This window comes from Python bivittatus, unplaced genomic scaffold (assembly GCF_059951505.1).
Source record: "Python bivittatus isolate LINGU-HERP-01145 unplaced genomic scaffold, Pbiv_v1 ctg000530_np1212, whole genome shotgun sequence".
Lineage (NCBI taxonomy): Eukaryota > Metazoa > Chordata > Lepidosauria > Squamata > Pythonidae > Python > Python bivittatus.
In genome coordinates, this window is record NW_028277085.1 from 1,924,921 (window position 1) to 1,952,901 (window position 27,981).

General features: G+C 46.2%; 1 protein-coding gene across 1 annotated transcript; it reads left to right on the forward strand.

The window, feature by feature from the left end:
• Positions 1-1,143: 1,143 nt before the first annotated feature.
• MTMR10 (myotubularin related protein 10) lies at positions 1,144-27,957 on the forward strand. The gene is made up of 16 exons (XM_088148327.1): positions 1,144-1,359; positions 3,340-3,400; positions 8,829-8,965; positions 10,270-10,342; positions 10,511-10,653; positions 15,131-15,221; positions 16,327-16,498; positions 16,755-16,842; positions 17,508-17,596; positions 18,187-18,317; positions 18,942-19,011; positions 19,299-19,369; positions 20,335-20,504; positions 21,048-21,218; positions 22,340-22,522; positions 23,634-27,957. The coding sequence occupies exons 1-16, from the start codon at positions 1,306-1,308 to the stop codon at positions 24,231-24,233; spliced, it is 2,304 nt and encodes a 767-aa protein (XP_088004453.1). The 5' UTR covers positions 1,144-1,305; the 3' UTR covers positions 24,234-27,957.
• The last annotated feature ends 24 nt before the right edge of the window (positions 27,958-27,981 follow it).

The following is a 27,981-nucleotide window of genomic DNA, read 5'->3' on the forward strand; positions in this document are numbered from 1 at the left end:
TCCATTCTGTAGCAATCATAGCCGTGGTTCTCCCTAGATAGACCATCACGACGGCTACAGTCTTCGTCGAGAAAGTTTCTCCTCCTAAGGCAAATGTTTTGAAATCTAACATTGTTGATATTTTTCGATTGCTGTGGCTTTAAAGCTGCCAAGCAAACCTCTCCGGAGAAAATCCAGGAGGAGTTTGCCTGTGTGGGATGAAGGCCGCCAAACCCAAGGAGAACATTTTCCAACCATCTCCAGCCGAGCCTTCACAGAGCAGGGCATCTTGTTGCTTTAACCCAGAGGTTAATTGCAACTTTGGAATTTAGAGGTCATGTTGGTTCATTGGAAAAGCTGCCAGACTTGGGGAACATCGGAGATGCAGGACCCCGCGTGACGTTTGACCCACGGGAGTTCAAGAGGATGCCGGATTTTTGAGTTCTGGATGCAGAAACTCTTGAGTTCTGGGTGCAGGCACATGTTTTTATTTATTTAGAGCTCCCTCTTTGATTTTATTTGGGGGTGCCAGACTTGGACTGCACAATCCAGATGACCGCTAGTGGGCAGCATGGGCACACCCACCCAAATGCCTTTGCTACCACCTGCTGGACACCCTGGTGCCCACAGTCCAGGTCTGGCAGCCCTCCTTTCTTTGCAACTTAACTTTTAACCCCAGCTTTTCCACCTAAAACGGTGTTTCTCAAACTTGGCAACTTTGAGACGTGTGGACTTCAACTCCCAGAATTCCCCAGTCAGCTCCAGCTCCAGGCTGGCTGGGGAATTCTGGGAGTTGAAGTCCACACGTCTCAAAGTTGCCAAGTTTGAGAAACACCAACCTAAAACGAGAGTTTCTGCTCTTTCTTCACAGACTTGAGCTGACTTAGCATCGCGTTTAAAGACAGGAGGAAAAAAAAAAACCTGAACCATTTTGTCCCTCCCCGCCTGCCGTCCGTGAGCACCGCCTCCTCCTCCCCCGCCTCCCTTCCGCGGCCCTTCCTCGCCCACCCACAGCGACTCTCGCCGCGGTTGCTAGGATACGGGAAGGGGCGGTGTCTCCTCCTCCGCGCTCCCCGTTGGCTCTGCCCTCGCAGTGGCTCCGCCCCTCCCCTCCGGGGGCGGGGCTCCGCGCGCCCGAGGCGCTTCCCCTCCAGCGGCGCTCAGTCGCTCCGCCGCCTCGGCAGGAGGAGGCGGAGCGGGAAGGGGTGGGGCGCGTTCGCGGCCCTCCCCAGCGAGGTGGGGCCACGAACCCCGCCCGGCGCTGCCGGGGAGAGCGAGCAGGCCGGCCTGCCTGCCCGGGGATCAGCCGCCCCCGCCGCCGCCGTCATGTTCTCCCTCCGGGCCCCCAAAGCCACCTTCAAGTCGTACCTTTTGCCGCAGGTAAGCGCTGCGGGGCCGCTCCCGCGGGCCCGCGCGGGCCCGGGCCGCTGCCTGCCTGCCTGCCTCCCTCCCTCCCTCCAGGCCCGGGGCTCCCCCGGGGGCCGGCTCGGCCGCCCGCCTCCCCTCGCCCGGAGTCGGGTCCGCGAGACTCACCTGGCGGCGCTCACCTGCGCGGGGAGCGGGCCGCCGTGGCCAGCGGCAGCCCTGCCTGGAAGCGAGCGGACCCTCCCTTCGGAGCAGACCCGAGCAGCAGCCCAGCCGGGGCGGGGGGGGCTTTGCCCGCGAGCCCCCGATGCCCATCCCGGGGGTCTTTCAAAGCCCCCAGCCCCGCCGCCGGGCTGCGCGGGGAGCGCAGAGAGGCGGCGATGAATCGTCCTGCTGTCGCTGGCCAGGCTGCCACCCTCTCCCGCCGTCGGGGCCGGCGGCTCTGCTGCCCCGGGAGAAGCGCCGGCGCCGGGGCGGCTCCGCGCTCGGCCGCGCCGGGCCAGGCGCCTTCTCCCGGCCCCCCCTCGGCGGAGATCCGCCCGAGGCAGGGACGGGAAAGCCCCGCGGGTGGGCCAAGCGCGGGGGGGGTGTCTCCGTCTGGGCTGGGCGCCCCACCAGCCTCGGCCGGGGCTCCTCGGAAGACCCTCTCTCCTCCGAGGCTTGGCCCCCTGGCCCTTCGGCCAGCCCCCGCATCTCCAGTCCCCCCCCCCCAAATTATTGGATTTTATTTAGCTTCGCTGCTTTATTCCTCTTAAGGGAATCTGGGTTGGTTCTCAAGAGCATCTCAGCCAGCAGAAAGCCAGCCAGGGTTGCATCTGGAAGTTGGGGGGGGGAAGCAAAATCAGAGTGGATAAGATTAGGGGAGAAAACACCCCTTGGAGGGAGCGGATTGCCTTGAACTGATTTTGGGCTTTTACGGCAATAAGAGTGCTTTGTGCAGGTTGAGATAACCCCCCTCCGAGCATATTCGGGTTGGCCTCTGGGATTCCCACAGACAGTGCAAACACTCACCTCTTTCCACACGTGGGAACCACAGCCCGAACCGTCATGAGTCCCCGTCCAAGGTTGGAAAGCGGACGGGCTTCCTGCTGGGAAAAAGAGCCTGCCCCTTGACCGGGGTCTTCTTTTCAAGAAACGCGCTGCCTTTCTTCACGGCGGTGCGCGGAGGGGGCACGGAACCAACGATTTTAACAAACCGGAGTTAGGGCTCCGGAGCCGAGCCGCCAAGGAGTTATGTCGGGGAAGGGGGTGCTGCAGAAGGAAAGGAGGGACGTCCTGAGAAAGGATAAGTCCGCCGGCTTTCCTATGGGGGCCTCTGGATTCCAATACTTTGGGATGAAATTTGCACGCTTGAAAAAAACGGGGGGGGGGATTCTCACGCCAGTGTTCACAGACACCATCAGAAAATGAATGAAAAGGGGAAAATGGACCCTGGGGTGGCTCAGACTTGCTCGATCACTTGTTGGTTGCTGAATGCTCCAGTCCCCACTCTTTAGACCAGTTTCTCAATCTTGGCGACTTTAAGATAGGTGGACTTCAACTCCCAGAATTCCCCAGCCAGCTTTGCTGGCTGGGGAATTCTGGGAGTTGAAGTCCACCTATCTTAAAGTTGCCAAGGTTGAGACACACTGCTTTAGACTACATTAGGAGTTAGTCAGCTGTTCAGTCAAGAGGGGGAACCCCACTTTCTGTGGTCACCCCGTTGGACGGTCTTAACCAATCCCAGCGTGATCTCCCTGGTGGCATTGGTAACGATAATTCAACCAGCTTTACAATCTACTCTTGAAACGCCAGTTCTTCTGGAATACCCTTTGCTATCCATTCAGGGCATCAGCCCCGTTTTGCTTTTAACGACCGCTTCATTTCCTCCTCCTCTGGCGTTAAACAAGTTTATGACAGCACCTGCTAGTTTTTGGTCAAACCTTCACAAAATGATACTGGGGTTATTTTACGTGTCGCTGCATTGTCTCCCTTTCTCCTGCTCCTGTTTTCCAGGCTGAAGACAAGATAATCCCCGAACCTCGACTTAAGAAATTAGAGCCTGTCCTTCTCCCAGGTAAACATTCCAGACAGATGTCAGAACAGGCTTTGCCCCGCGCAGGATTCTGCAGGAATGCGTTTCTTAGCCTTGAAGATATCGCAAGACTCTTGTTGTTCCTTAAGGGCCTAATTTCCTTTTTTAGGCATCTGCCGCTCTTCTTTCAAATGACAACTTTCTCTTATTTGTACTGACAGCTTGAACATTGTACCTTTTCGCGTGTCTCTGTCTACCGACTGCAACCGTTTGCAGGTCCAGCGCAAATGCTTTTTCCTCCTTCGAAGATCCTCCGGCTTTCCAAAACGGATTTTTTAAAAAAAAAAAATCAGAAGAGGCCCATATGCAGGATTTATTAGCCAAACGGATCTCCTTGCTTTTGAGAAAACGGCTTCTCGAGAAGAAAGGAGAGGGGCGTCCGTTTCTTTACCAGTTGGCACGGAGTATAAAATTAAATCACCTGGCAGCCTTGTGACATTTTTGTTTTCGCAAATAACCAGCAGGAGTGGAGGAATGCTTCTGTCTGACAGAGGAAACTAGAGGCGTTTTCTCTTTTCCAACCGCTCAGCTATCTCCTGTAAAATCTCCCACAGCTCATTGTGAAGGAGAAGCTGCTTACTAAGAATCAGGAGGAAAGTTAAGGTGGCCTGATAAAAGGTTTGCCAATATTTGTGGGCTCCCTTCCAGGTTATTTTTTAAACCCTCGGCGCATCAGTACTTTGTATTTAACTTTACGGAGTCAGGGAGGGAGCATTCAGCGTTGCAGGTATTGCTCTTAACGCTTTCTCGCTCTGGACGGCCAGGTTCCTGTGTTGCCGTCGGAACTCCGTAGGCTGAGCCTCCCAGTTGTGCCTAGTGATGCACGGGTTGGTGTGGATTCCAGAAAGGGGCCTTCGGGTTCCTCGAGCAAAATCTGCCAGTGCCTCACCTTGTTATCGGCGTTGCAGTGGCCACAGCAGAGCAGAGCTCGGCTGACCACGTTTGTGCCCCTGTTGCGTTCACGCTCAGTGATTTATTGGCATTTGATCTCTCTGGCTTTTGCAATGTGCTTCCTGGGAGCAGGTGCCGGATTGTGACTTGCCAAGGAAGGTCTCAAAGGGATCGTGCAGAATCCTACGTTGGCAGTGAATTTAGAACGGAGTAGCATTCTTGCTGCTTTTGCACAGAAGCGCTGCCTTGATGGGGAAAGTGTTTGCGCAACAACAGGGAAGAGTGGGAGGCGGTTGTGAGCTGGAGAACGATATTCCTAAATTCAGTTGCCTGAAGGGAATAAGAGTGCTTTTTCATGCTGAGCGGTTGGGCAATGCGAAAGGAAAAAAAAACTTTGAGTGAACTCTGATTGTTATCTTATTCTGGCACATCTTGAAGGTCACAATGCACTGAGGCAAGCATGGAGGTCTCTCCTCCCTTCTTAGAACCATGTCCTTCCTGTACGGCCTGTCAGACAACAAGCTTATTCTGGGGTTATTCAAATACGTCCCGCCATTTTAAAGGTTTCTGCAGATGACTGTTCCCATACGGTTGCTAGTTGGGCATCTTCATGAGGTCACCAGAGTAAAGCTCCGTGGGCAGGAGATTTCAAGGTTAGGGTTTTAAGCACATTTTCCACACTAATCAATGTTGTTATATAATCATGTTGGCCTAGGGGAAGGCCACATGTCAAGGACCTTCAGGTAAAGTTCACAAGATGCCCTGGCAGGAGTCGGGATGCCCAGATAAGGAATAAGCAGAAATAAAGCAATCAGCCCTTAGTACAGTGGTACCTCGGGTTACGAACGCCTCTGTTAACGAACTTTTCGGGTTACAACCAGCTCCGGCCGTGAAAATTTACTTCGGTTTGCAAACTCCGCCTCGGGTTACGAACCGGATCTGCGGCCATTTGCCCTGCTGCCACGCGGTCGCGGCTTCCTGTGGGCGAGATCGCGGTAGCAAGGAGACGTTAGGTGAGGCTTGTGGTGTGTTTTGTGGCGTTTGGAAGGTTTTTGGTGTGCTTGTCAGCATGGCTCCGAAGAAAATGCAGAGTAGGCTTGGCAAGGATAATTTGCTTCGGGTTGCAACCAATTCGGGTTGCGACCAGAGTATACTGCCATGTGGATGTGTTTGTTTATTAATTTAAACAATTTATATGGCTGCCCCTCTCATTATTGTAAGGTAGCTAACAGTTTATTAAAACTGAAAAGCAACAAAACTTGACCTAATTAAAAAAAAAATTACATCCGGGGCTGTATGCTCTATGATATACTGAGGGAAGGTAGTTTGGAAGAACTTGAGTGTGGTTTAGAATTGGAGGAAGAAACATTAATAATCTGTGCTGTGTTGACGACACTACTCTGATAGCTGAAAATGCAGATGATCTACAAGCTCTAGTAATGAAAGTCAAGGGGCGCAGTGAAAAGTGAGGCCAAGATTCAATATAAACAAATCAAAGCCATGAGCAACTAGCCTTAGAATGGTCAGTAGAGATACAGAGGTAGCGAATAGCTTCTGCTTTTTAGGATCAACGATCAATAATAAAGGAACCAGTGATCAAGAAATATGCCACAGGTGAGCATTTAGTAGGGTAGCAATGAAGGACTTGGAAAGATAGACAGATGGTCATCCTGGAGTAGGTCTATCTGTGTGGTCACTAAGAGACGACCCTTGGTGGTGCATCAGTCAAACGCACCTGGCAATGGGTCAGATTAGATTGGCTGAAGAGTTGGAAGGAGAGAAAAAAGGGAGGGAATTGAGATAAATAGAAGAGGTTAATGTTTTTGGAGGCCAAGATGCTTCTTAATAAGACAGGGGAGTGCAAGGGGTTATGTGAACCTATCAGCTGTTGTGACCCTACAGCTGTCTAAATGCTCCTGCTTCTGCGATGCTGCTACAAAACAAATGGACAGAAATGGAGTGGAGGTACAAGTTGGAGAGTTCACGTGGAAGAACCATGCTAGTATAATTTACCACGAGATGAGGTGTGGAGTAGCTTTTTCAAGAAGACTGGTGAAATTCAAGCATGACAGTGCTTGAGTTGTGCCCATTGTACTGATCAGCAAATAAGACATTCTAAGAGTTGGAAAAACTTCAACATTGTACAGGGTTTTTTTCGTTTTGTTTTGTTATCATTAGAATTCTGGAATTTAGCTGCTGATGTTTGATGCAAGAGAGATTAACCTGGAATGTGAGGTCCGTGAGGACTTTCCTCTTCACTGCACACAAAATAGACTTCAGCAGGGCAGTGCTTTAGGCCCCAGTTAATTTTGTTGGCAGCTTACCCATCAAAACTTTGACCACAGAATTGTAAAACATCAGCCCAAAATGCAAGAAAGGATCTTTAACAAACAGTGACCTGTTACTGATCCTACGTATCTGCATTCCTAAAGAGCGAGCAAATAAAGTTTCAGAAGGTGCCCCATTTGTCAGCATTAACAAAGGTGAAGTCTTTAGTTGGTATTTAAAGTAATGGTCAGTGTTCTCCACTGTCGAGTAAACAAAGAGCTTTGTACATTGCTTCTACTGTCAAATGCTAAGCAGATACAGGGTTTATGAATCTGCAGCCCTGGGAAGGCATTACAGATGCCAGATTCTTTGGCTGGCATTTCCTTTCCCATAAATTCTCGCCTCTGTTGTAGTTGGTAGGGTCAGATCAACAAGTGCTTTTATTCTTCTTCAAACTCAAGGAAAGTTGTGGCACTTGCTGAAAATAAAAAGGTTGGGGCAGGTGCATTCATGCCCAGAAAGTCCAAAATATACTTCTGGTGGGAACTCGTACTGCTGGTCATTTAGCGTGTGAAATGTGAATGATGTAAATGAAGTTCATAAGGAGTTGGGTTCAGATCTCCACCAGCTTGCAGAGCCTTAGAGAACTGTTACCTGTTTGGCCCCAAGACCAACCTTGTATGCTGGCTGTTAGCTTCAATGATCACTAGCCCAACACAGAATTTAAGGATACCAAACCCCCCCTTTTCATCTCTACTCAGCTCAGCATTCCAGCCTTTTTATGTCAGATTGTTACATAATGATATTTCCTGTGTTAGACCTTTGTGGAATTTCCTGAATGATGCTGGAGAAGTACAATGCTAAATTGGGTGTTAACTGAGGACAAATCTGTGTTGGATCATTGTAACCAAGGCTTGAAGCACTTCTTCTCATTGCAAAACCCCCTCTCTACATGGCTGCCCAGCTAAATAGTTTTCTTTCTTTCTTTCTTTCTTTCTTTAGAATGGGCCATCTAATACATTCAAATACATAAATAAATCTGTTATGAAGTTCAGATGTTGCTTTTCTTAATAATTGCATCTGAAGCATAACTCAGATTTCCAAGTAAACCTTTGTTGTAGATATTTATTTATGGCTTTAATTTACATGCCTCCCTTAGGGTTTTGGGTGGCTCTTAATTCTGGTATGAATCCTGCAGATATAGCTGTGTTGCTGGGTGTTCTTGGCAGAGCAAATGCAGCCTTCTTGCCTCTGACATCTCTGCTCGAGTCACACGCATGTGACTGTCATTCTGCACTTGGAACGGCTTGTGCCTGTAAAATGGAAGGAGAAGGGTGCTGGACTGAAGCTAAATTTAGAGTAAACATAACGTTCAAATACCTGCAAATAGAGCTGTCGTTTACCTTGGTGTGGGAAGGCAGGGTTCTGAGCCAAAGGCTGGCCAATACAGGAAAAAAAAGCTTTCAGGTTGATCTGAATTGTTCTTGAAGAGCATTTTCTCACTTTTGGTTCTGATGAGTTTGAGATGGGGGAGTAGAAAAACACTGACCCGGACTATTCTTTTTGATTGGGGTTTTATGGACGAGGAGTAAGTTTTAAGTATTTCCAGAAGGGTTTGCAAGAAAGCACGGGCCACCTGCAGCTTTTGCTGAAGACATGAAGTTTCATTAGCTCTGGGTCATCAGCCAAAACGTTTATATAAATCAGCAAAAAAGTTCATTGAAGTCAGCAAAAAAGTTTATTTAAACCTCCCTTTAAATGTTAGGTTTTCATTACTTAAAAGCTTCAAAACTTCCTACTCTTGAAAACCAAATTGGTTCAACTGGGATAGTATCATATAAATATTTTAAAATCAGTCCATAAAAATGTACGTGCTTAATCACTTGCAGGAACATTATTGGCAGGAGCATTACTGGGTATTCAAAGTGTGGATCTGGACACTTTTTATTGAGTACTTAATTTGTTACTATAAATAATCTTAGAAGAAAATAATTGAAAGACTTCATGAAAGCATTGTAAGAGGGTTTCAGAGGGTCCGTGAACTCAGACGAGGGAAAAAATAGTACTTTATTTTCACACTTTAATTTTCTGCAGTTAACTACATTTTTGTGAGAAGGGGTCCGTAGATTTCACTAAAGGGCTCTGTGACACAAAACAGTTAAGAAGCTCTGATTTAGTTGAAGATTTTATTCAGTGATTTTTATTTTATATATTTATTTTATTTTTCAAATGCTTTGTTTTCTTTTTCAAGGTGAAATTGTGGTGAATGAAGTGAACTTTGTGAGGAAATGCATTGCAACTGATACAAGCCAATATGACCTCTGGGGAAAGCTGATTTGCAGCAACTTCAAGATATCCTTCATTACAGATGACACCATCCCATTTCAGGTTGGTTTGATGCCATAATATGAATAGGGTTGCTCTTAGCGGTGTTGACGCCAGTGCAGGGCACCATGGATGTTCACTGGGAAGGCTCCTGAGCCTGTGACTTGCAGTCCAGGCTGTTTACCGAGGTATCACTTTTTCATGCATACGATATGAGGCTCATGCACGACCCCAGAAGAGAGCTTTGATTCTTCCTGCGCCTCTCCACTGTCCTGTCTTGTGACAAGTTGAAGATTTCACCTAGTATTGGACAAATGCTAACACGCCTCTTGGGTGTGTTTGTGGAGGGAGCAGCGTAGCGTAGCATAAATAACACCCCAGTTAGAAGCTCCTTCAGGTCTCTTTGGTGGCATCTCAGCTGGGTTTTGAGGCTGCTGCGTCTCTACTACCTGCTTTCAACCTTCAGGGGCCTAATCCTGCCCAGTCCTAGATCATTATATCTACGATGTAGTCCTTATCACGGGGTTAGATGTTCTGACTCCATTTCGTTGGATTTTTAGGGAGGCTTGCGTTCACGTTCCCAGCTGGTCACAATCTTGCAACCTCTTGTTGTGACCACCCTGCCTCTTTCTCATCTTGCCCCATCTCTAAATCAAGCAAAACAGGCTGTGATGAAAATGAATGGATGGATTTGCTCTTCAGGCACTCTGGGCAGCACTCAGAGCTCAGCAGCTCTGGGCGCGTTGGGGTTTCCCCGGTCTCTTTTGTAGGATTCCGGCAGGAATCCCCCATCTGCCCAGGACATTTCCTTTCCTAGACAAGAAGAGGAAGCCCTCTTTGAACTTGGATTTGGGTCACGCTGTGCAGTTCTCACTTTGCAATGCAGGGCTGGGGATTAACCTGATGAGAAATATCCAACTTTTGTAGATTCTGCTGCCTGACATATTTGCACCTTTTCCCTGAATTTGCACTATGTAACTGTGGCAAAGGCAGGCAGTTAGTTCAGGTATTTTGGGGGTGGAGAGTAGAGGAAAGATCACTTTATCCCAAGCAAGCACTATCTTTTTAAAAAAGGAAAAGAGGGAAAAATCTCTAAAAATACATAGAGCTTTTTAAAAATACCTTTGGAATACATGTATACATGCTGAAATTAAATAAGTACTTTTTAGTATAAATAAGAATGGAACAAAATGAAGTGCTTTCAAATGACTTTGGAAAATATAATATTTGGAACACGGTGTTATAGTCCATTTTTGTTCCCCTCCCCCCCAAAAAATCCAAAACAAAGATTTCGGCCTTTCTGCAGCGGGGCGCAACTAAAATGGTGAGTTATCGTATTTATCCTGAATGTATCTCTTATATTTCAGAAGTTCCAGTACAGAAATCTTCTCCTAGGAGAACATGATGTGGCCCTGACATGTGTAGAGCAAATAGTCACAGGTATGGAGAAGTGAGTTCTTAAACGTCTACGTTAATTAGGAATTGAGTGGCATATAAATTGCAGAAACAAAAGCACATATTAACAGCCTTTATAAGACATGTGTTTTATATGCTCTGTTTTAAACAAAAGTGTATAATATTTTAGGCCTCTTCCCCTCTTTCTTGCAGTGAATGATACAAAGAGGAAGCAGAAAGTTCTGGGCCCCAACCAAAAACTGAAGTTTAATCCAACGGAATTAATCATTTACTGCAAAGACTTTCGTATTGTCCGTTTTCGTTTTGATGAAGCTGGACCAGAAAGTGCAAAGAAGGTACTGTGTCTTGAATATCTACAGTTGAAATAGTAGATGGAGGGAAGTATTGGATGAAGACAAAGTTTGTCAGCTGCTAATTGCGGGAAGGGAAAGAATTGATCAACCCTCCAACTAATTAAATGGCATTTCACTGTTTCAGAGTATTGAAACTGTCAAAAATGGGCCCTCCAGTGTAGCCTTGGCAGAAGAAATGTCTTATATCTCCTTGCTAGGATGAGCTGCTTCTGGGCAGGAGGAGGAGATACAGCACAATCAGACTTGCAAGATTGATGTCAGTCCCATTAGGTAGACCATACCAAGAAATTACCTCTACAGAAAGGCTAAAATTACTTTATTGAGATTGGCTATCGTAACAGAACATTAAGAGTTCAGGAACAGGCCAGGAACTTAATTGGTTTTATGTCTTAGCTTCTTTGGAAGCTAGCATCCATAGTTTTGTGGTTTGATTTCTGCATGGTGTGAAAGAAAGACTGAAGGGGCTGCTTGGGAAGGCCACCCTCGACTGAATTGTTAGAGTCTGAACTACCCCACTGTGTTGTTTCTCATCCTCCGGCAAGATGTGCATTGAGAAGTGATTCTCTGCTCCTTTAGGCTGGACAGGACCTCAGGAAGAGATCAGATCACCATCTTTAAATGGTAGTGAATCTTCCTGATTCTCTAGGGGAAAGGGGAAGTTTGTTCCACCATTCAGATATTAGCCCTCCATGGATCGAATAGAATCGACTTATTTTAAACCTCATCAGAGTGGAATTCAACCGTGTTTTAAAAGAAGGCATTCACAGAAGTGATTCTGTTGATGCAAGACACAGAAAGGTGGTTCCCATTGAAGAGAACCGAAAACTCAGTTCTGCACAAGGAGTGACTGTCCTCTCTCTCATCCGCTGTTTCTCAAAGAAGCAGATGTGAAAATGTACATAGAGCTCCTGGCAAGTTGGAGTCAAGAATTTTCCCTGGCAGATGGTTCATCTTCTGCACGTATATAAAACCTCCCAAATGAATGTTTGGGCTTGGGTTAAAAAAAAAGAGAAAGAACAAGAAGTCTATTCAGCGTGGCATGTACCACTAGTTGGCACCTTGGTTTAAATTTCTCATACAGCTGTGGGTTGAGGCAAAGGTGTTTTGTGGGGTTTTTTTCAGCTAGTGGACTCTGTAAATATCTAACATCCTGAAACTGAGACATGGGCTGAGTTGATCTTGTTTGGCAATCTAAAATAGATTTTTTTCCCAAAAAACGAAAGCATAAAATACAAAGGGATTTTTGAGCGCATTCCTCACATCAGCGGAACCAAATGTTTACATCGCCCAATATTAGTAGAGTTCAGACTCACAACATGAACACTGCAGATAATGTTGCGTGTATTGCTACATGTGCTTCTGCACCATCCGTGCACATGTGAACTTGTGTACACACCAGAATGGGAAGGAAAGACTGTAATGTGCCAAGGAGTGGGAAATAATTATTTCTAACATGGTGGGCAATTAGTTTAAAAAGCTGTGCAAAAGCAAAGTGTCACGTGCAGTGCCCAAATGTCACCTTCACCAGCTGATACATTTTGGACTATTTTCCACGCCAACATGAGATGGATATCCTCATGGATTGGCTAGCTTGTTAGTCCCTTGGCAGAAAGGTAGCTACTGGCAATTCCCAAGGAGCATTTCCTTTTGATTCAATCAATTCAGGAAACACACAGTTCTTTCATCTGATCAACAGAGGAAACATATAAACAGTAGGCCTTGACCTCTGAACAATCCTCCAAGACATTTTCCTTGTTCTTAGCAGCCTTTGGCTCTGTTATTTTTCCCAGAAAAAGCTGGTTTTTGAGCTGCCGGAGTAAGATCAACATGTCTCTGCTCCTCCTTAACAACCATCTGCTTGAGGAACAACCTGAAAGGAGCATTGCCAATCAGCTGCAGTATATTTTTAGCTAGAAGACTAGGAGCACGCCACAGTCGTCTTCTCAGTTTTCCATGTTGCTTCGATGTTTCAGCTCACTCCAGTCATCTTTGGTCCTGTGCATTGTGGGTGCTGCTTAGGTTCCAGGGTTTGTAATCTCGGTTGAAAACCCAGTATTAAGTTGTCCTTCTGAGCCCACTTCTGGTTGGCCAAGGAAGAGAAATAGTGTGCTTACTTCTCAATGGAGTGAGATCAAGAATGTTTTATCTTTTCCAGCTGAGTCTGTTTTCTCTTGCTTCACTTTTTCTTTTCCAAACCTGGAGGGTCCCAGGGAAGAGAAGGCAGTCAGTGAATTACTATCTGTTTGAGTCGGGTCATAGTTCCTGCACTACAGAAGAAATAGTTTCAGGCTCTTTCACTCTCTCTCTCTCTTGCTGTTTTCATGGTGGTATTTCCTCCCGAACATTCCCAATTTGGGAATGTTCAAACCCTTTCCCACTTCCTTTGGAGAAAGAATGGGGTCTTTAGGCCAGAAGGGGGCAACTACTGAGGTTTGGGGGGATGCAGTTGAACGTCTCAACCTTCTGCACAAAGCCATTCCTTGATGTTGTGTCATCACCTGGATGATTGTGGCTGAATGTTTCTGACTCTTTTGGAGATCTTAGAGGACTGGGAATAGGAAGCCTCGGGAAGTAAGACCACTATTATTGTTAGAGTCTTCCACAAACTTGAAAAATGCCCTGCAATCCTGTCACCAAAATTCAACCATTTTGCCAGCCTTAGTTTACACAAGCATTATTGACATGCCCTGAATAAATGGGTTGGTAGGAACTGAAGGGGAGATGGAAACACTGCTTGCTTCAGTTTGCAGTTCAGTTATTTTTGCTGTCAAATGATTTTTGAGTCAGGCGGGTGTGGGAGGAAAGGGAGGGAGGGGAGCTGGACTGTGAGCAAGGCCACTGAAGAATTAAATCAGCAACTTTATAGGAAATGATTTGTTTCAAGCAGGGTTGTGAAGTGACACTTGCTTTGGACCCTGGGAGGATCGTAAGCTTGGTTTGATGGCTCAGCTAAGCTTCACGATCCTTGGAGAAGAATAAGAACCAGTCTATTAGAATTAGTTTCACCTCTTGGTTTATCCCTTGTAGTTGCAATGTTCCTGTCCGTGTGTAATTGGATTTCAGTTTACAAAGGGAAAGAAGTGTTCAGTTGTGTTGCCTTCAAGCTGGGTTGGCCCCTTCACCACCGGCTGCGTATTGCCGGACTAAATTACCTTACTTGGGCACAGATAAATGGTGTTTGGTATCAAAGTTGCTCTTGCTCTCTTTTCACTCTCAAGTGCAGCCTTCTGTACTCTGGTCCTCTCCAGATGTTTGGGTCTGGAGCACCTGGAATTCCCAGCCAGAGGATGCTAGTTGGGAGAAGGCCCCTCAACTTCCCTCAGGTGGGGGTGGAGTTCTTCTGAGTCTCACCTCAGAAGGAAGAGCAAAGCTGCCCTCCGTCCAACCACATCAGCGCCTAGGAGAAGCAGTTCGATGAGGGGGGATTGAGTGTCATACTGATTTGGAGAAAGATGTTGTTGGCAAAAAGCTCTTCTTTTTTCTCCCCGAAAGCACCTTATTGAGTGATCTTACTAGGTAGGGCATGAATCCAGTAAGCGTAAAGACATTCTGTTGGTGTCTAGTTCACAAAACACTCTGAAACAATATGTGGTTGGCTTGATTTGGGCATAGTGTGTTACGTGAATCTAGACCATTATGATTTATTGAATAAACCAGGCTTAATGAAATACGTGATCCCAGCCAATGAGTTCTGCCCACCCCCTGCAGCCCCTTTTGCTGCTTTGCATGCCATAGGAAAAGACCAGACTTCAGGAGTCGGTTTCCAGAATGTCCATCAAGATGGAGCAGGACAAAAATATATCAGATCGAAGCCTAAACCTAGTTGATCTTCCAGAAAAAGGCAGATGAACGCAGGAACACCCTTCCAGAAGAAATATGGTGTGGGATACAGAAAGCAAAATCTTTCCTTAGGTCTCCTGTAGGACTGATCCAAAAAAAGCAACAGCCAACCCTGATTCTCAGACTGTTCCATCTGGGCTGATTCTCAGAAAGTAGGAACTGAAAGTTGGAGCGGCCAGTTTCATCCGAAGATCTTAAAAGGTTCCCTTTTTGCACCATAAGTGCTTCTGAAAACAAGACCATGATTAATTTGTGAAATATTTTCTCCTGGTAGACAGAAAAATGTTGACCTTTTTCCTTTTCCATGACATGGAGTGGAGGCCATTGGCAGTCTGGCACTAATAAGAAATGGCATCCATTAAAATCCATGACAAAGGCGTTACTGTGCACAGTTGCTCTTTTAGGCATCAACAGCTAACAAGTTAGGCTTTTGGGGAGGAGAGGAAATCGAAGTTCCAGCCATTCCAGGAGGCAACGCGTTTCCTCCGAGAGCTGACTTGGGAGGTCGGTTTTCCGAACCTTCTTTGTAATTTCTCACCCGTGAAAATAATTTGTAAGGGGCTCTGCCTTGCTTGTTCTCATCTGAAGATCGTTTCTCCTTTTGTTTCTCCACCTTCAGGTGTGTCTTGCTATAGCACACTACTCCCAACCGGCAGATCTCCAGCTGCTTTTTGCATTTGAATATGTGGGCAAGAGATACCACAATCCAGGTAACGGAGAGCTTTGAAATGCCAGGTGCGGCGGCTTTTAAAATCGTAACCTGGATATTAACTTTTACAGAAGCTACTTGGTGATTGCAAGAAGCCCTATAGTCTTGGGCCACTTGTGAACAGCTTTAAAATGGCCTTTCTGTATTCATCTGATTTGTTAAAATGATGCAGAGAGGGTTTCAGGAGAGGAGAATCTCTGTAGCTCAGGGTTGAACTGTAGAGTCTTTGGTGCTCTCTGAACTTGGTTGTTGGCTTGCAGACGTTTCATCACCCAACTAGGTAACATCATCAGTGAGAGTCAAACTCCACAGAGAGGGTTTGAGACCTCAGATGTATCAGTGCTTTCTGTTTATGGGTCTTGGTTCAGTGGACACCTGAATACGTCCCTCTTCCTTCCCTTGGGGACAGGCTTCCTCTGGTCCAGATTTATCCCACTGGGGACACTCCAAGCGTCTTCCCCTGCAGACTTGTTAGGTGGCTCAACCTCTTTCCGCTCACATCTTGGCAACTCCTCTTGAGTTGGGTATACACCATCCCACTTAGGTCAATTTGCAAGAAATGCCTTTGGGATGGGTACAAGTTCTATCACTTCTGGGCCTTCTTGATTGAAGACCTTCAGAATAACCTCTAATGATTAGGAATGAAGTGACTTGAATATCAACTGGTTAGTTAATTAATTAGACGCAGATATTACAGAAGAAGTGGAGGAAATTTGTCCATCCCCAGTCTTTTAACGCAAGCCATACTGGCTCTGTCATGAAGCTGTGGGAGGGGAACTTTGCTCGGATCAAAAACTTTGGGTGCCATTCAAGCAGCAAAATGGCAGATGGACAGACTGACTTTGGGGCAGAACCCCCTAAGAGGTTGTAGCCCCAGACCATGAGAACCTGAAAATAGTTGGGGAATTAGGGAAACTCAACCCTAGTTGTCATTGCAATTAAAAAAAAAAAAATCCAGTGCGGTTTACAGCATTTCAGTTCATTTTTCCTCTGTTAAAAACCCGCACATTGAATATTGATCACGCTCTGTTTTTCTTCTAAAATCCAGTGCCTCTGTGCATTTCCACTTGGAAATGGAAATATTCTTCTTGCTCTGTTTCTTCCAGCAAACAAAGTGAATGGAATAGACCCTGGAGGAGGAGGAGGAGGAGGAGGAGGGGCTGGCCACCAGACTCCCTTGTTTGAAACTTTCTCAGACTGGGATAGAGAAATCAAGAGGACCGGAGCATCAGAGTGGCGCGTGTGTTCAGTCAATGAAGGTTACATGATATCCACCAGGTAATCTTTTTCTTTTAACAAGGAAGTGGCAGCAGGGGTGAAAGCAGGATGAGTGTGAAATGTAGGGCACCTTCTGCTCTTCCTGTGAGCTGCTCCCTTCAGAGATGACAATCAATGTGTTCAGAAGAAGAAAGTGTGTTTGGATTGCTGAGAAATCTTGTAAGGCTCCGTATTTTTAAGATCTCGTGTTGGGATTAAAATGACAGACTTAAACTTCAAAACGATGAGTGTGACCCTCTTCCTGTTTTTTCTGAAGCCTTCCAGAATATTTTGTAGTGCCCTCCTCTCTCGCGGATCAAGATCTAAAGCTGTATTCTCACTCCTTCACGGGACGACGGATGCCGGTAAGTGTGAGGAAGACGTGGCGGCTCTTTCTTTCTTGAAATGTAAAAAGAGACAAAAGGCGGGTGACGTATTATTAGCCTGAAAGAAATGGAGGCTGCTCTGATGACAGAGAAGAGTTTGTCTTTTTTCTGGCACGGGGGCCCTGGGGCCCTCATAGTGCACGTTGGGATACCAAAAAGCCAGGACTTCGGTAGCACCTTTTCTGACTAACGAATGTTATTAAAAGGCATAAGCTTGACATTTGTTAGCTGGAAAAGATGCAACCAGACTCTTGACATTTTGACACTGTAGATGAGCCTCCTATCGTGATTGAGGTGCAAATAATTCATAGGATCCAGAATTTTTAATAAGCTGATATTTTTGGCCAGGATGCTCTGAGGCCAACAGGAAAGAAAGGGAGCAGAATAAAGCTGTGTTGGGATGGGGCGGGGGATGTAACTGTAGCCAGGAAGGGCAAGAGACGCAAAGGAAACTATCTAGGTCACTACAGGTTGCCCTGTTAAACCCTGAAAAGCCCACTTTCTTCAGCCTCCGGCACCACTTTGCAAACCTCCTCTCTGAACCAGCTTCTTATAGTCACTTGAAAATGAAGGCTGATTCTTAAGACGCTGTTGTGATGTATGCAACGTACCACTTACCTTAAAAATGTACCTCGGTTTCCTAGATGTGGTGTTGGAATCATTCCAACGGGAATGCGCTTGTGAGAATGGCCCATATCAAGGACGCCCTGCAGCAGCGAAGAATAGACCAACGGTAAAGATCGCGGTCTGATTTCATTTGTCTTTTTTTGAAACTATCTTCCTCCCCAAGCAGAGAGAGCAGATACCCAGAATGAAAGGGCTGCCATGTGGCATTCTGCTCTACAGGGCCCTCCTAAAGCCATCGTCTCCAACCAGGATGGCCAGCGGTGAGAGCGGCAGGCATTCCAAGGAACCCCGTTGGCAGATGGGTTGATGAGGGTGGCAGAGCATCAGACTGTGGAGAACTAGCTTATTGGGTTTCAGGGGATGTTCCTGTAAATCATTTTACACTGTTTTACATTATCAAGTCTTAGTAGAAAGGGCAGATTAGCTAGTTGACTCCGAGCTTTGAAGTATGGTAAGATTGTCTCCGTGTCACTTCTCTTATCCACCCGCTGCTCTGGCCATCTGGTGCTTCGTAGCAGAGTATTTTTTGAGGCTGTGGTTGGGTGCATCGCCCACAGGATACAGCTAGGGTAGGGAGGGGAAGTTTGCAGCTTTGCTTCGGGCTGAGAAGGGGCTTTGGAGGCCAGCCATGGGGTGAAGCATCTTGAGGCACTTCTAAAAACGTCCTCTGTCTGATTTCTCTTCCTTTTCTTTTAGGATTTGCAATGCTATTACCAGAAGTCACCCACAGAGGAGCGATGTTTACAAATCTGACTTAGATAAAAGTCTGCCAAATATCCATGAAATCCAGACCGCCTTTCTCAAACTGAAGCAGTTGTGTGTGAATGGTACGTCTTCCAAATACGTTTCGGTTCTTGTTTTGCAAGAGGCGGACAGTCTGAGATGCAGGATGCATTTCTCTAAGATTGGAATATATTCACTTCTCAAAGTCCAGAAAGGATTACTTAAATAGAATGGAGTATCTGGTAGCTACTACCTTCTAATCACAAGAAGTCGTGAGATAGGAAGAAGAAACTGCCTCTTCTAAATATATACTCCTGATGATTTTTTCTTCTGAAGACCTGGACAACGTAAGTGCAGGAGCATTGCAGTATCATTTTCACTTTTCCTCACGTGTTCCTGTCATCTGGGAGATGAATGTCCGGATTTGGCTACCATCTTGGCCTAAAGCTTTATATATCTATATAGAAGCATTGGTTTGGAAACAAAAAAACCAAACAAACCTGGTTAATATTTGCCATAGTTTCTGGCAGTGCCAACCATAGATTCAGGCATAGTTGAGGGTTCTGGGGGAATTTATATTCAAATCTCGGAGGACTACACCAGTCCTCCCTTAATCATGGTTAAGCAACATGTAACCCATGGTGCTTGGACTCTTTTTCAAAGACCCTATAATGCTGGTCCTTGATAGGCAAAGACATTCTTGGAAATAATTTCTCCCTTTACCACAGAACCTTTTGAAGAAACGGAGGAGAAATGGCTGTCCTTGCTGGATAATTCACATTGGCTGGAGTATGTGAGGTATGTAAGGAGGTTGGAGTCTTCTCTCCAGAAAAACTGGAGGACCACTTACCATAAACACAATGTCAGTTAAAGGTTAAAGTGATACGACTTGCAAGTGAGATCCTCAGAAAGAATCTCCCATCTACACAGGTTGTAGAAGGTCTGAGTTTTGAAAATGTGAATCTCCTGGAGATATCAGCGTTGCCAGGCATTAAAGCTAACTGATTTCTGGAAATTTTGTATGATGAGTAACCTGTAAATTCACTTAATTAAGCTAATCTAGGGTTTGGGTTCTCTTGGTCTAGACTCTTCCTGAAGCATTCTGCAGAACTGGTCTATATGCTGGACAGCAAACATGTATCAGTAATTTTACAAGGTAAGCCAGTCTATTTTGAAAAATCATGTTGATGCTCATGCAAAATCTTTATTTATAACAAAAATAATTACTTAAGACAGTGCTGGCATTATGATCAGAGTTAATTCATCCAGTTCCTTCTCATATATTTATCCCTACTCCATGCCGTAAACAGATCTCTTTTCTTCTCTCATCCAGTTTCTTCCCAGGGTTCATCTGGTGTAGAGACGCATTAAACCAGATTGATTGTTCTACAGTTGAAGTTTTGATGAGTTGCGTAGGCGTTTAAAACTGGTTTCCACCAATATTCATGTGAAAAGCAGAAGCTTGATACTTTGCAGTAGATTTTTATATTTCTAGAGGATCACTTATGAAGCAGGGGCTCTGGATAAATTATACAGCATAGAAAAGCAGTTTTGCATTAAGAATAGATTCCTGCACTGGGAGTTGTACCCATTTGCCCAGACACATCACAAGCTGGATCTTGTCTTAGTGAATCATCTAATATGGGATTAGACAACATCCTCTGGGCCAAACTGCAAATACAGTATGTGGAAATAAAAGAGAATGCTGGCCCTGTGGTCTGTGATCAGATTCTACTTCCATTTCATTGTTAGTCACTCTGTCCTCAACTGTCAGCCCCACTAGACTAAGAAATCAACTCTACAGGAAGGCTCAAACTACTTTATTGAGATGGACTATAATAACAGACTCTTGCAAGTTGGATTAGCTGTTCCTCCTCCCCCTTCTTATGCTCCAGGGAATTAGGGAGGTGTCTGCCTGAGCTTCTTCCAAATGTTATCTCATTTCTCTGGGCTTAAAAAACATTTCACCCCCTTTTGCCTAGGTAAAGGTTCTTGCATGTCTCCACCAAGGTCATCTTCCTCACTCTCTACATCAACCCTTCACAGTAGCATTGGTTGTGCAAAAAGAATCCTTACATTTGATGGCTAACCCTTTCCTTCTTCCACACTCCTCTTCCACAGAGGAAGAAGGGCGAGACTTAAGCTGCTGCGTGGCTTCTCTTATCCAAGTGATGTTGGATCCCCATTTTCGGACCATCGCTGGATTTCAAAGCCTGATTCAGAAGGAGTGGGTCATGGCAGGGTACCCGTTTCTTGATAGGTGCAATCACTTGAAGAAATCTGACAAAGAGGTAATAGGATGAAAAAAGTCTCAGTGTGAAGAAATAGCTAGGAGTACTTAACAAAATTAAAATAGGAATTTCTCCGTCCAGAACAAGTTAATACAGGATCCATTTAATTCAGTGGGGAAGAGCGGGCAAGGTGCATGGAGGAACAAGAGGCAGAGCCAGGATGCATTGATCATCCTGATCACAGCTTGAGCCCTTGTGAGTGCAGGCAACTGCCTGATGGGTCAGTGCAAAAATGCTTGGACTACAGACATTTAATGGTGGAACTTAGTGAACCTTGCCCGAACTCCCCACTAAAAAAATATAAGGAGAGCCAACCTGGTTCATAGTTGAATGGGAACCCACTAGGAAGTCCCAGGGATGTAGGGGAGACTAGGAAATCTGAAAGGACATCATTGAAAAAAGGCCATGGCAAACCAATTCATGGTGGAGCCCATGAAGTCACCAGGAGTTGAACTCACTTGAGGGAGCTTTTATCTGCTTTGCAGTCAGTTGAGGCATCTGCGAGGTCTGACTTCTCCAACCGTTTGTCTCCCCTCGCTCTAGTCTCCTTTATTCCTGATGTTCCTTGACTGCGTCTGGCAGCTGCTAGAGCAGTACCCGTCGGCCTTCGAATTTTCAGAAGCGTACTTAACCATATTGTACGACAGCACGCGGATCTCCCTGTTTGGTACTTTCCTCTTCAATTCTCCACATCAGAGAGTGAAGCAGAGCACGGTGGGTGCAAAATAGGACCAAAAATATTAGGAAGGTGGCAGTTTGGGGTCAAACCAGGGGGTCATGGTAGGCCACACTGAAATGGGTGAAGAATTTGACTTCAGGAGGGTATCTGTCATGGTGTTACAGTCATGATGGCTGCTCCTGAGCAGACACGTTGCTCTTCTGTAGAGAGCTTCTTCATTGTGCAGTTTAAACCTTCCAGGCAACGATGACATGAAGCACAGGACCTTTTGTACCAAGGAATTGTGAAGTGGCTGGACTTTGATTTTAACCTTTAATCCGTTTTAGAGTAGACTCCAATCTCAATTCTTTCTCCCCAGCCAGCCAAAAAATCTGATGCTGGAAAAGTGTAGCTGTCCACCATGAAGGGAGTCTCATTGTTGAGTTGATTTTTGTATCTTTCATTTGTGTGGCCCTTACTAAGAACATAAGCCGTGCCCTGCTGGATTGGATCCTTGGCCCATCTGGTCCAGGAGTCTGATCTCCCAGTGGCCAACCAGCTGTCCAAGGAAGCCCAGGAGGCTCCCAGCAGGCGGCCTTCAGAGGAAGTCCCATGCCATTATCTTGGTTTGAACAGAGATTACAAGGAAGGGTGATGACTTGGCATCTCCCTACCTTGTTTTTAGCTGTAAGTTGGCAGGGGGCAGAGGGGGTAGTGTTCAAGACAGCAATATGCCTATATTGATAGATTTACAAGACATGTAATTAATGTTCTTAGGCTGTTTTGGTTTAGCTTAGTTTAAAAAGTAGAGAATAAAACATTTCCTTTGAAACCAAAAGTAAATAGCTGTAGATCATATCATGAACGGGACAAATACGTTTCTGTGATAACTCGCTAATAGTCACTTCCTCGTGAGATGGGCGGTGTCTAAATTTGAAATATAAATACATAAATGCATAAATAAAATAACGATCTTAGAAATGGGAAGGGCACAGGTTCACCTGGCTGAAAATTCGGGGGGTTGTAATCCAGCCCATTCAGGGCACCAAGGTGGGGAAAGATTCTCCAGGGGTGCCTCAACTGCACCCAAGGGAGTCTTCTAAGGGTCACAGCCTTAATGTTTGAGGAGGGAGTGTTGGTTGGTTCTGTGAACATCCTTTGACTTGATTTCTTTCAGGAATTTGCCATAAGCAAAAATATTCAGCTGGGTGATGAGAAAGGCCTAAAATTTCCTTCCGCTTGGGATTGGTCTCTTCAGCTCAGCCCAAGGGATCGCCTGCTCTTTCACAACCCCCTGTACATCGGGAAGAGCACACCTTGTGTATGCAATGGGACTGTGAAAACCTTTAAAAGATCAAAGGTAAGAACGGGACGATGAAGCAGGTTGGCTACAGAGATGGCAGGTTTGGTCATAAGAATGGAAGCCGTGCTTGGAGGGCTGGGCGTCCCTTTCTCGTTCCTTTGGCTTGAGAAGCGTGCGATGGAAACCAAATTCAGCTTTTCTTTTCTGCTTGTTGTTGTGGTTTTTCTTTCTTTCTTTTTAATGTATCAGTACACAATAGGAGAAAATGATAACTCATCTTCAACTAATCAGGTGGCCTGCTTGCAGTTTGGGATGTGAACTCTTTAAAAACATCTGTCTCATAAATAAATATGTGTGGTATGCATACCCAGACACACAAACACATCGACTTGTGTTGGCTTAGGGAGTTGAAATAGTTGGGAGGAAGTCTTTGAGATGGCTACTGTCAAGCCCCACATAGCCACAAATCCAACAAGTGGGAATCCCCGGGATTTCAGAAAGGCAACTTCCATGTTTGTTGGGTGTAGGAACATAATCTTGAAAACTGAAAAGAGTAAATTCCCAGGCAGACGTAATAGCAAGCCAATTAAGGCAGAGTCTCTTTGAAACTTTTCCTTCCCATGATCCCCCCACATCTGGGCTGGTCTGTCTCAGCCCCACTAGGTAGACCAGAAAATCTACTCCACAGGAAGGCTAAAACTACTTTGATTGAGATTGGCTGTCCTAGCAATCTTGCAAATCTGATGGTACTAGACCTCCTCCCTCTTATACTCCTGTGAATTAGGGAGGTGTCTGTCTGAACCTCTTCCTCATGTTGCAGACTTAAGCTATGTTTCACCCCTCACTGCTTTGGTAATGGAGCTTGTATATCTCCATCAAGGTCCTCTTCCTTACTCTCTACGGTCTACCCCTCCTTACCCCAAATGAACCTGCCTTCCCCTGCCTGCTTCCCACAATCTTTCGCAGCCATATGGGACCCCTGTAGGGTGTTGGAGCTCTCAAAGTGGGGTCCTACAACGGCCATGCAGAATTCTGGGCTGGATAGCCACAGGTCATATCTGCAGTTGCCTGAATTGTATTTGATTCCTTGATTCCCTTTATGTGTAACGGAGCCTGCGCCGTGAACAATGGGAAACTGAACCAATTTTATTGCACCTTCTGCCCCCAGAAGAACTACAGTTCAACCCTCAGAGGCCTCCCGTCTTCCCTCAAGAATGGAATCATCAGCGAGCCAGACTTTCTCCCAAGAAGGAACTCCCTCATCCTGAAACTAAAACCCGACTTCCTTCATCACATAGACAACACTACTAACGGCATGGAACAGTACTTCCGGGACTGGTTTTCGAAGCCAGCGGACCTCCACGGCGTAATCCTACCCCGCCTCTCTAGGACGCAGATCAAACTCTGGAAACTCTGCTACGTCCGCTGGGTCCCCGAGGCCCAGATCAACCACGGGGGTTCCATTACAGCCTTCCATAAGATCTCTCTCTTGGCCGACGAGGTGGAGGCCTTGAACCGGAGCTTGCGGCAACAGAACGGCAGCCCCCCGTCGCTGGCAAATGCGCCGGAGCTGGAGCCGAGCCGGCTGTACTTCAGAGCCCACGGGCTCCATGACAGCTCCGCCACGCCCGACTTCCTCTCTTCCGCGTTTCCGTTCTCACCGGTGGGCAACCTCTGCCGGCGAAGCATTCTGGGCACGCCCCTGAGCAAATTCTTGAGCGGGGCCAAAATCTGGTTGTCTACGGAGACCCTCGCCAATGAAGACTGACCAAGACTTCCAGGCGGAGGAGCGAGGGAAGAAGAGACCGCGGTCTAACACGACACTGCTTAGCCCCAGCACCGGAAGCTGTAATAACTTTATAGACAAAGTTGATGTTTTTGCACAAAATATTTAAAGGCAAAACCCTCATGCTTCAGTAATGCACGGATTTTTTTTCTTTTCTTTCTGTCAAGTGTTGCAGCCGATCAGTTGATCCTCTTGTCTCGCTTCAACAGCGATTCTCCCTGCTGGCTTGGCATGTAGGGCACATAGTATTAGAGGGTGATTCCCCCACATCAACGGTTTGGCTTGAGGATTAATTCTGTTTTGTTTCTGTTGTGAGGTTCCCCTTCTGAGCTGCTGACCGCAGCTCAACCGAGGGATGGATGAATGGAGAGAAATAGCAAAGGGGGAAAAAATAGATTTGCAGGGTGAGTTCTGGGTACGGTTAACCAGTGCAAAATACTAGAGCAATATTTTTTCTCAGGTTATAGACCAGTCCCGTGATGGTTAAAGACTTCACATTGCTGTGGATTTCAACTGGAACGTTTAGCTGTTCCATTGAAGTAAATTAGATTTAAACGTGTTTAGCTCTCAGCCTCCCTTATGGTCATTGTGGTTACGTTTGGCCCATCTCTCTATTCATTAGTTCTAGTTGACGAAATCTGCCTCCAGAATTGCGTATGCTGCCAATGTGTTGATGCTGGTGTAACTCTTGGTGTCTCTTAGCAGACTGAAATCAAGGGGCCATCATTTCAGAAACTAGGTGGAAAAGTCTTACTGCTTTAACCATGGTTAAAGAGAGAAGGAGGAAGAGCTGTCCACACTGGCTCCCGCCATGGTAGTTCGAGCCAGTTCCATCCGCATGTATGCAAAGACAACATTTTGAACACTAGCCTTAAAAGTGCCTTTTCTTGCATTGAAGTTGGTATTTCACGTGATAAGCTATCATTCTGCCTCTTAAGGCAGCCCGTTTCCAGCCTCATTCATAATTATTTCTGGAGGCCCTTGAAGGGTTATTGTCCTCTAGCCAGGAAAAGAAATCTTAACTGACAAATCGTTGAGTATTACTGACTGTGAATGAGCCTTGAACGGAGTTGGCCAAAATCAAGACTGTACTACATTCTTCTTGAAAGGAAATACTGTTTTATATATATAGTTAGGGGATTTTTGTACAGTTTAGGTCAGTGTTTCTCAACTTTGGCCGCTTTAAGCTGTGTGGACGTCAACTCCCAGAATTCCCCAGCCAGCCATGCTGGCTGGGGAATTCTGGGGGTTGACATCCACACAGCTTAGAGCAACCAAGGTTGAGAAACACTGGTTTAGGTATTCACAAGACGTTGGGTGAATTCTTTTAGGGCCCCAAAGGTGTGCTGATTGCAGAATCTATGGGGTACTGTGCAGCCTAGGGGAATGCTAAGGGGATTTGGGGCAATCTGGACATGCCAGGGACACCCAGTCACGCTCCTTGTCTGGGTAGGTAGACATGCTGTGTCTTTAAAGATGGGTCACAATTGCAATTCTGTAGTGGGGAGATGGCTTCAAGGCCTGCTCAGTCGGAAACCTAGTCTGTTTTGTGGAATGCGTAGATACCCGGAACGTGGCTTGTGTTCAGCTCTGTTGGGGGAAGATGACCCCACCCTTCCCACGGTCCTCAAGCATCTTAGATACTGGTGCTGATCCTGATTCAACAGTACACACATAGGGCATAGTCACAGTCCTGCTGTTTGGGATGAGGAAGGATTGGATCCTGTGTGACCCCCCTCCCCACAAAATAGGTGCCCTGGGTGGGCCAATCTGGGGATTGATCACGCATTGTTGAATGGGGGCCCCATTATCAAGCCTCTCTTGACCTCCTCCCCTCCCACGCCCCAAGTTTCTACAGTTGATCACCCAACTGCCAGCCGACTTCTTCTGATCATTCAAAAACATTAATCACACAGTTGAAGTCTTTCTCTTATCATCTGCAACAGAGCAAACGTTAATTTTCCTACTGTGGAGCTCCTTGCATCCAGGATTTTTCTTAGGGGGGAAAGAAATCAAATCCTTTTTATTAAGGGGATTTTCTATGGATTCTCTACTTAACGCTTTATAGTCTTAACTGCATTTCAGATGTATCAAATTTTGCTAATCAAAGTGGAATGAATATATATTTTGCAAAAGTTAACTAGGTAAGGTGATTAACTTTTGAGACGTGTTACATGCCTGAACCTTGACCCTCTTTTTACAGGGAATTTTTCAATTGTGCGTTTTTGTAACTTGTGACTTTTTTTTAAACCCTTATGGTGTTGCAGAACTTTGCCTTTAAAGTAGTCGCCCTTATCAAATGGGAAGGAAATGGCTTTGCGATGGTGGCGTGTACGGCAGACATAGGAGATTAACTACAGGGATGTAGACCTGTGATTACCCACGTTAACACCATCCCCGAAGCCAACGAGACCGTAGAACCTTGATTAGTCTTTAAATGAAAATACCTCTTTGAAGTGAATACGGTGGTCAGAAATGAAGGGACGTTATGAGTGTTTCTGCCTTTTTTCTCAGTAGCTCAGAGATGGGGAACTGTGGCCTTTCAGATGGTCTAAATGTCACCCGGCACCCCTTTTCCCCATGGGCCACGCTGACCAGGACTGCTGGTAGTTGTTGGTTTAGCAACCTCTGAAGCATCTGTAAATGTCATCTGTGCTCTGGGCTTAGGCCGGTCTTCCCTCCTCTGGCATTGTCCAGATGTGTTGGGCCAAACTCTCAGATTTCCCAGACTGATCCCGTAGTGGCAGTGAAGTGGTAGCTCTGCCAGTGCCTGTGTGTGCCACGTGGCAATACAGAGAAACCTAGGTTGATTGACGTGGGTGGGTGGCTGCCCCTCGGTCTTCATCCTGGACAGGGCAGAAGGCCCCCTTCCCCAGAGGAGAAGTTGTTACGGAGCTCCAAAAGGTCCGCGCAGCTTCTCTCCTGAACGTTTGGATGCCCATCGCAGACTTGGGAAACAAGTGCCAGCTGCTCCAAGGCCACGAACGGCCCAGTGGTCAGCCTGGCCGTTCTCCGCTGCCAACTTGACGGAGCTGGTGAACGTAACCCCCGTAAGCAGCCTGTTTGTTTTTATTTTTTTTCGAAGTAGGTACTTTCCATTGTGAAGTTTTTGTAAGCGTGCAAAATAGATGGTTATTTTTGTATGTTGGTTAAAAGCAAGCAGCGCTGCTTGAGCTGATGAAGGTGGTTGCTGTAATTAAACTGTGTAAAAAAAAAAAAAAAACCACACACAGCTTTTGATACTGCCAAGCAGATTTTAGCTGCTGCGCGGTGGAAAGTGACTGTGGTGTATTTTACCATGGAAATATAATTATACTTCTTACAGACCAGCAATCCAGAAGGTGCATTTCACCAGGGCAGAAGGTCTCTCCTTTCAGCTCTGGTGCTTTTTGTGGTCCTTCCCCTTCAACTGGGGCCGTTGATCTTAAAAAAAAATTGTGTATCTTAAAAGCCAAACACGCTTGACCTTTTCTTAAGGAAAAGGTGAAGCCGGTCATCAGAAAAGTGGAATTCTCAGTGACTCTTAGGGCAATGGGGCTGGGGGAGAGAAACCCCCTTTTTTCTGCTTTTGGAAGAGTCTAAAGGTTTGATGTGCCTAAACAGTGCTCTGACTGAGCACGGCAGAGCTGACAGGGAGACCTCCCACCCACCCTGACTATGAAATTGCAAGTAAATGAGGCTTAATAAAAATGAACCTGCCCACTTCCTTCTCTCTTGTGCGAGACTGTTT

Bases quoted from the DNA above. Each gene is read 5' to 3' on its own strand.
- MTMR10 (XM_088148327.1), top strand. From the start codon at position 1,306: ATGTTCTCCCTCCGGGCCCCCAAAGCCACCTTCAAGTCGTACCTTTTG. The intron at 19,012-19,298 runs GTATGTAAGGAG...CTCTTGGTCTAG, and splicing joins CATTGGCTGGAGTATGTGAG to ACTCTTCCTGAAGCATTCTG. The intron at 22,523-23,633 runs GTAAGAACGGGA...TTCTGCCCCCAG, and splicing joins AAACCTTTAAAAGATCAAAG to AAGAACTACAGTTCAACCCT.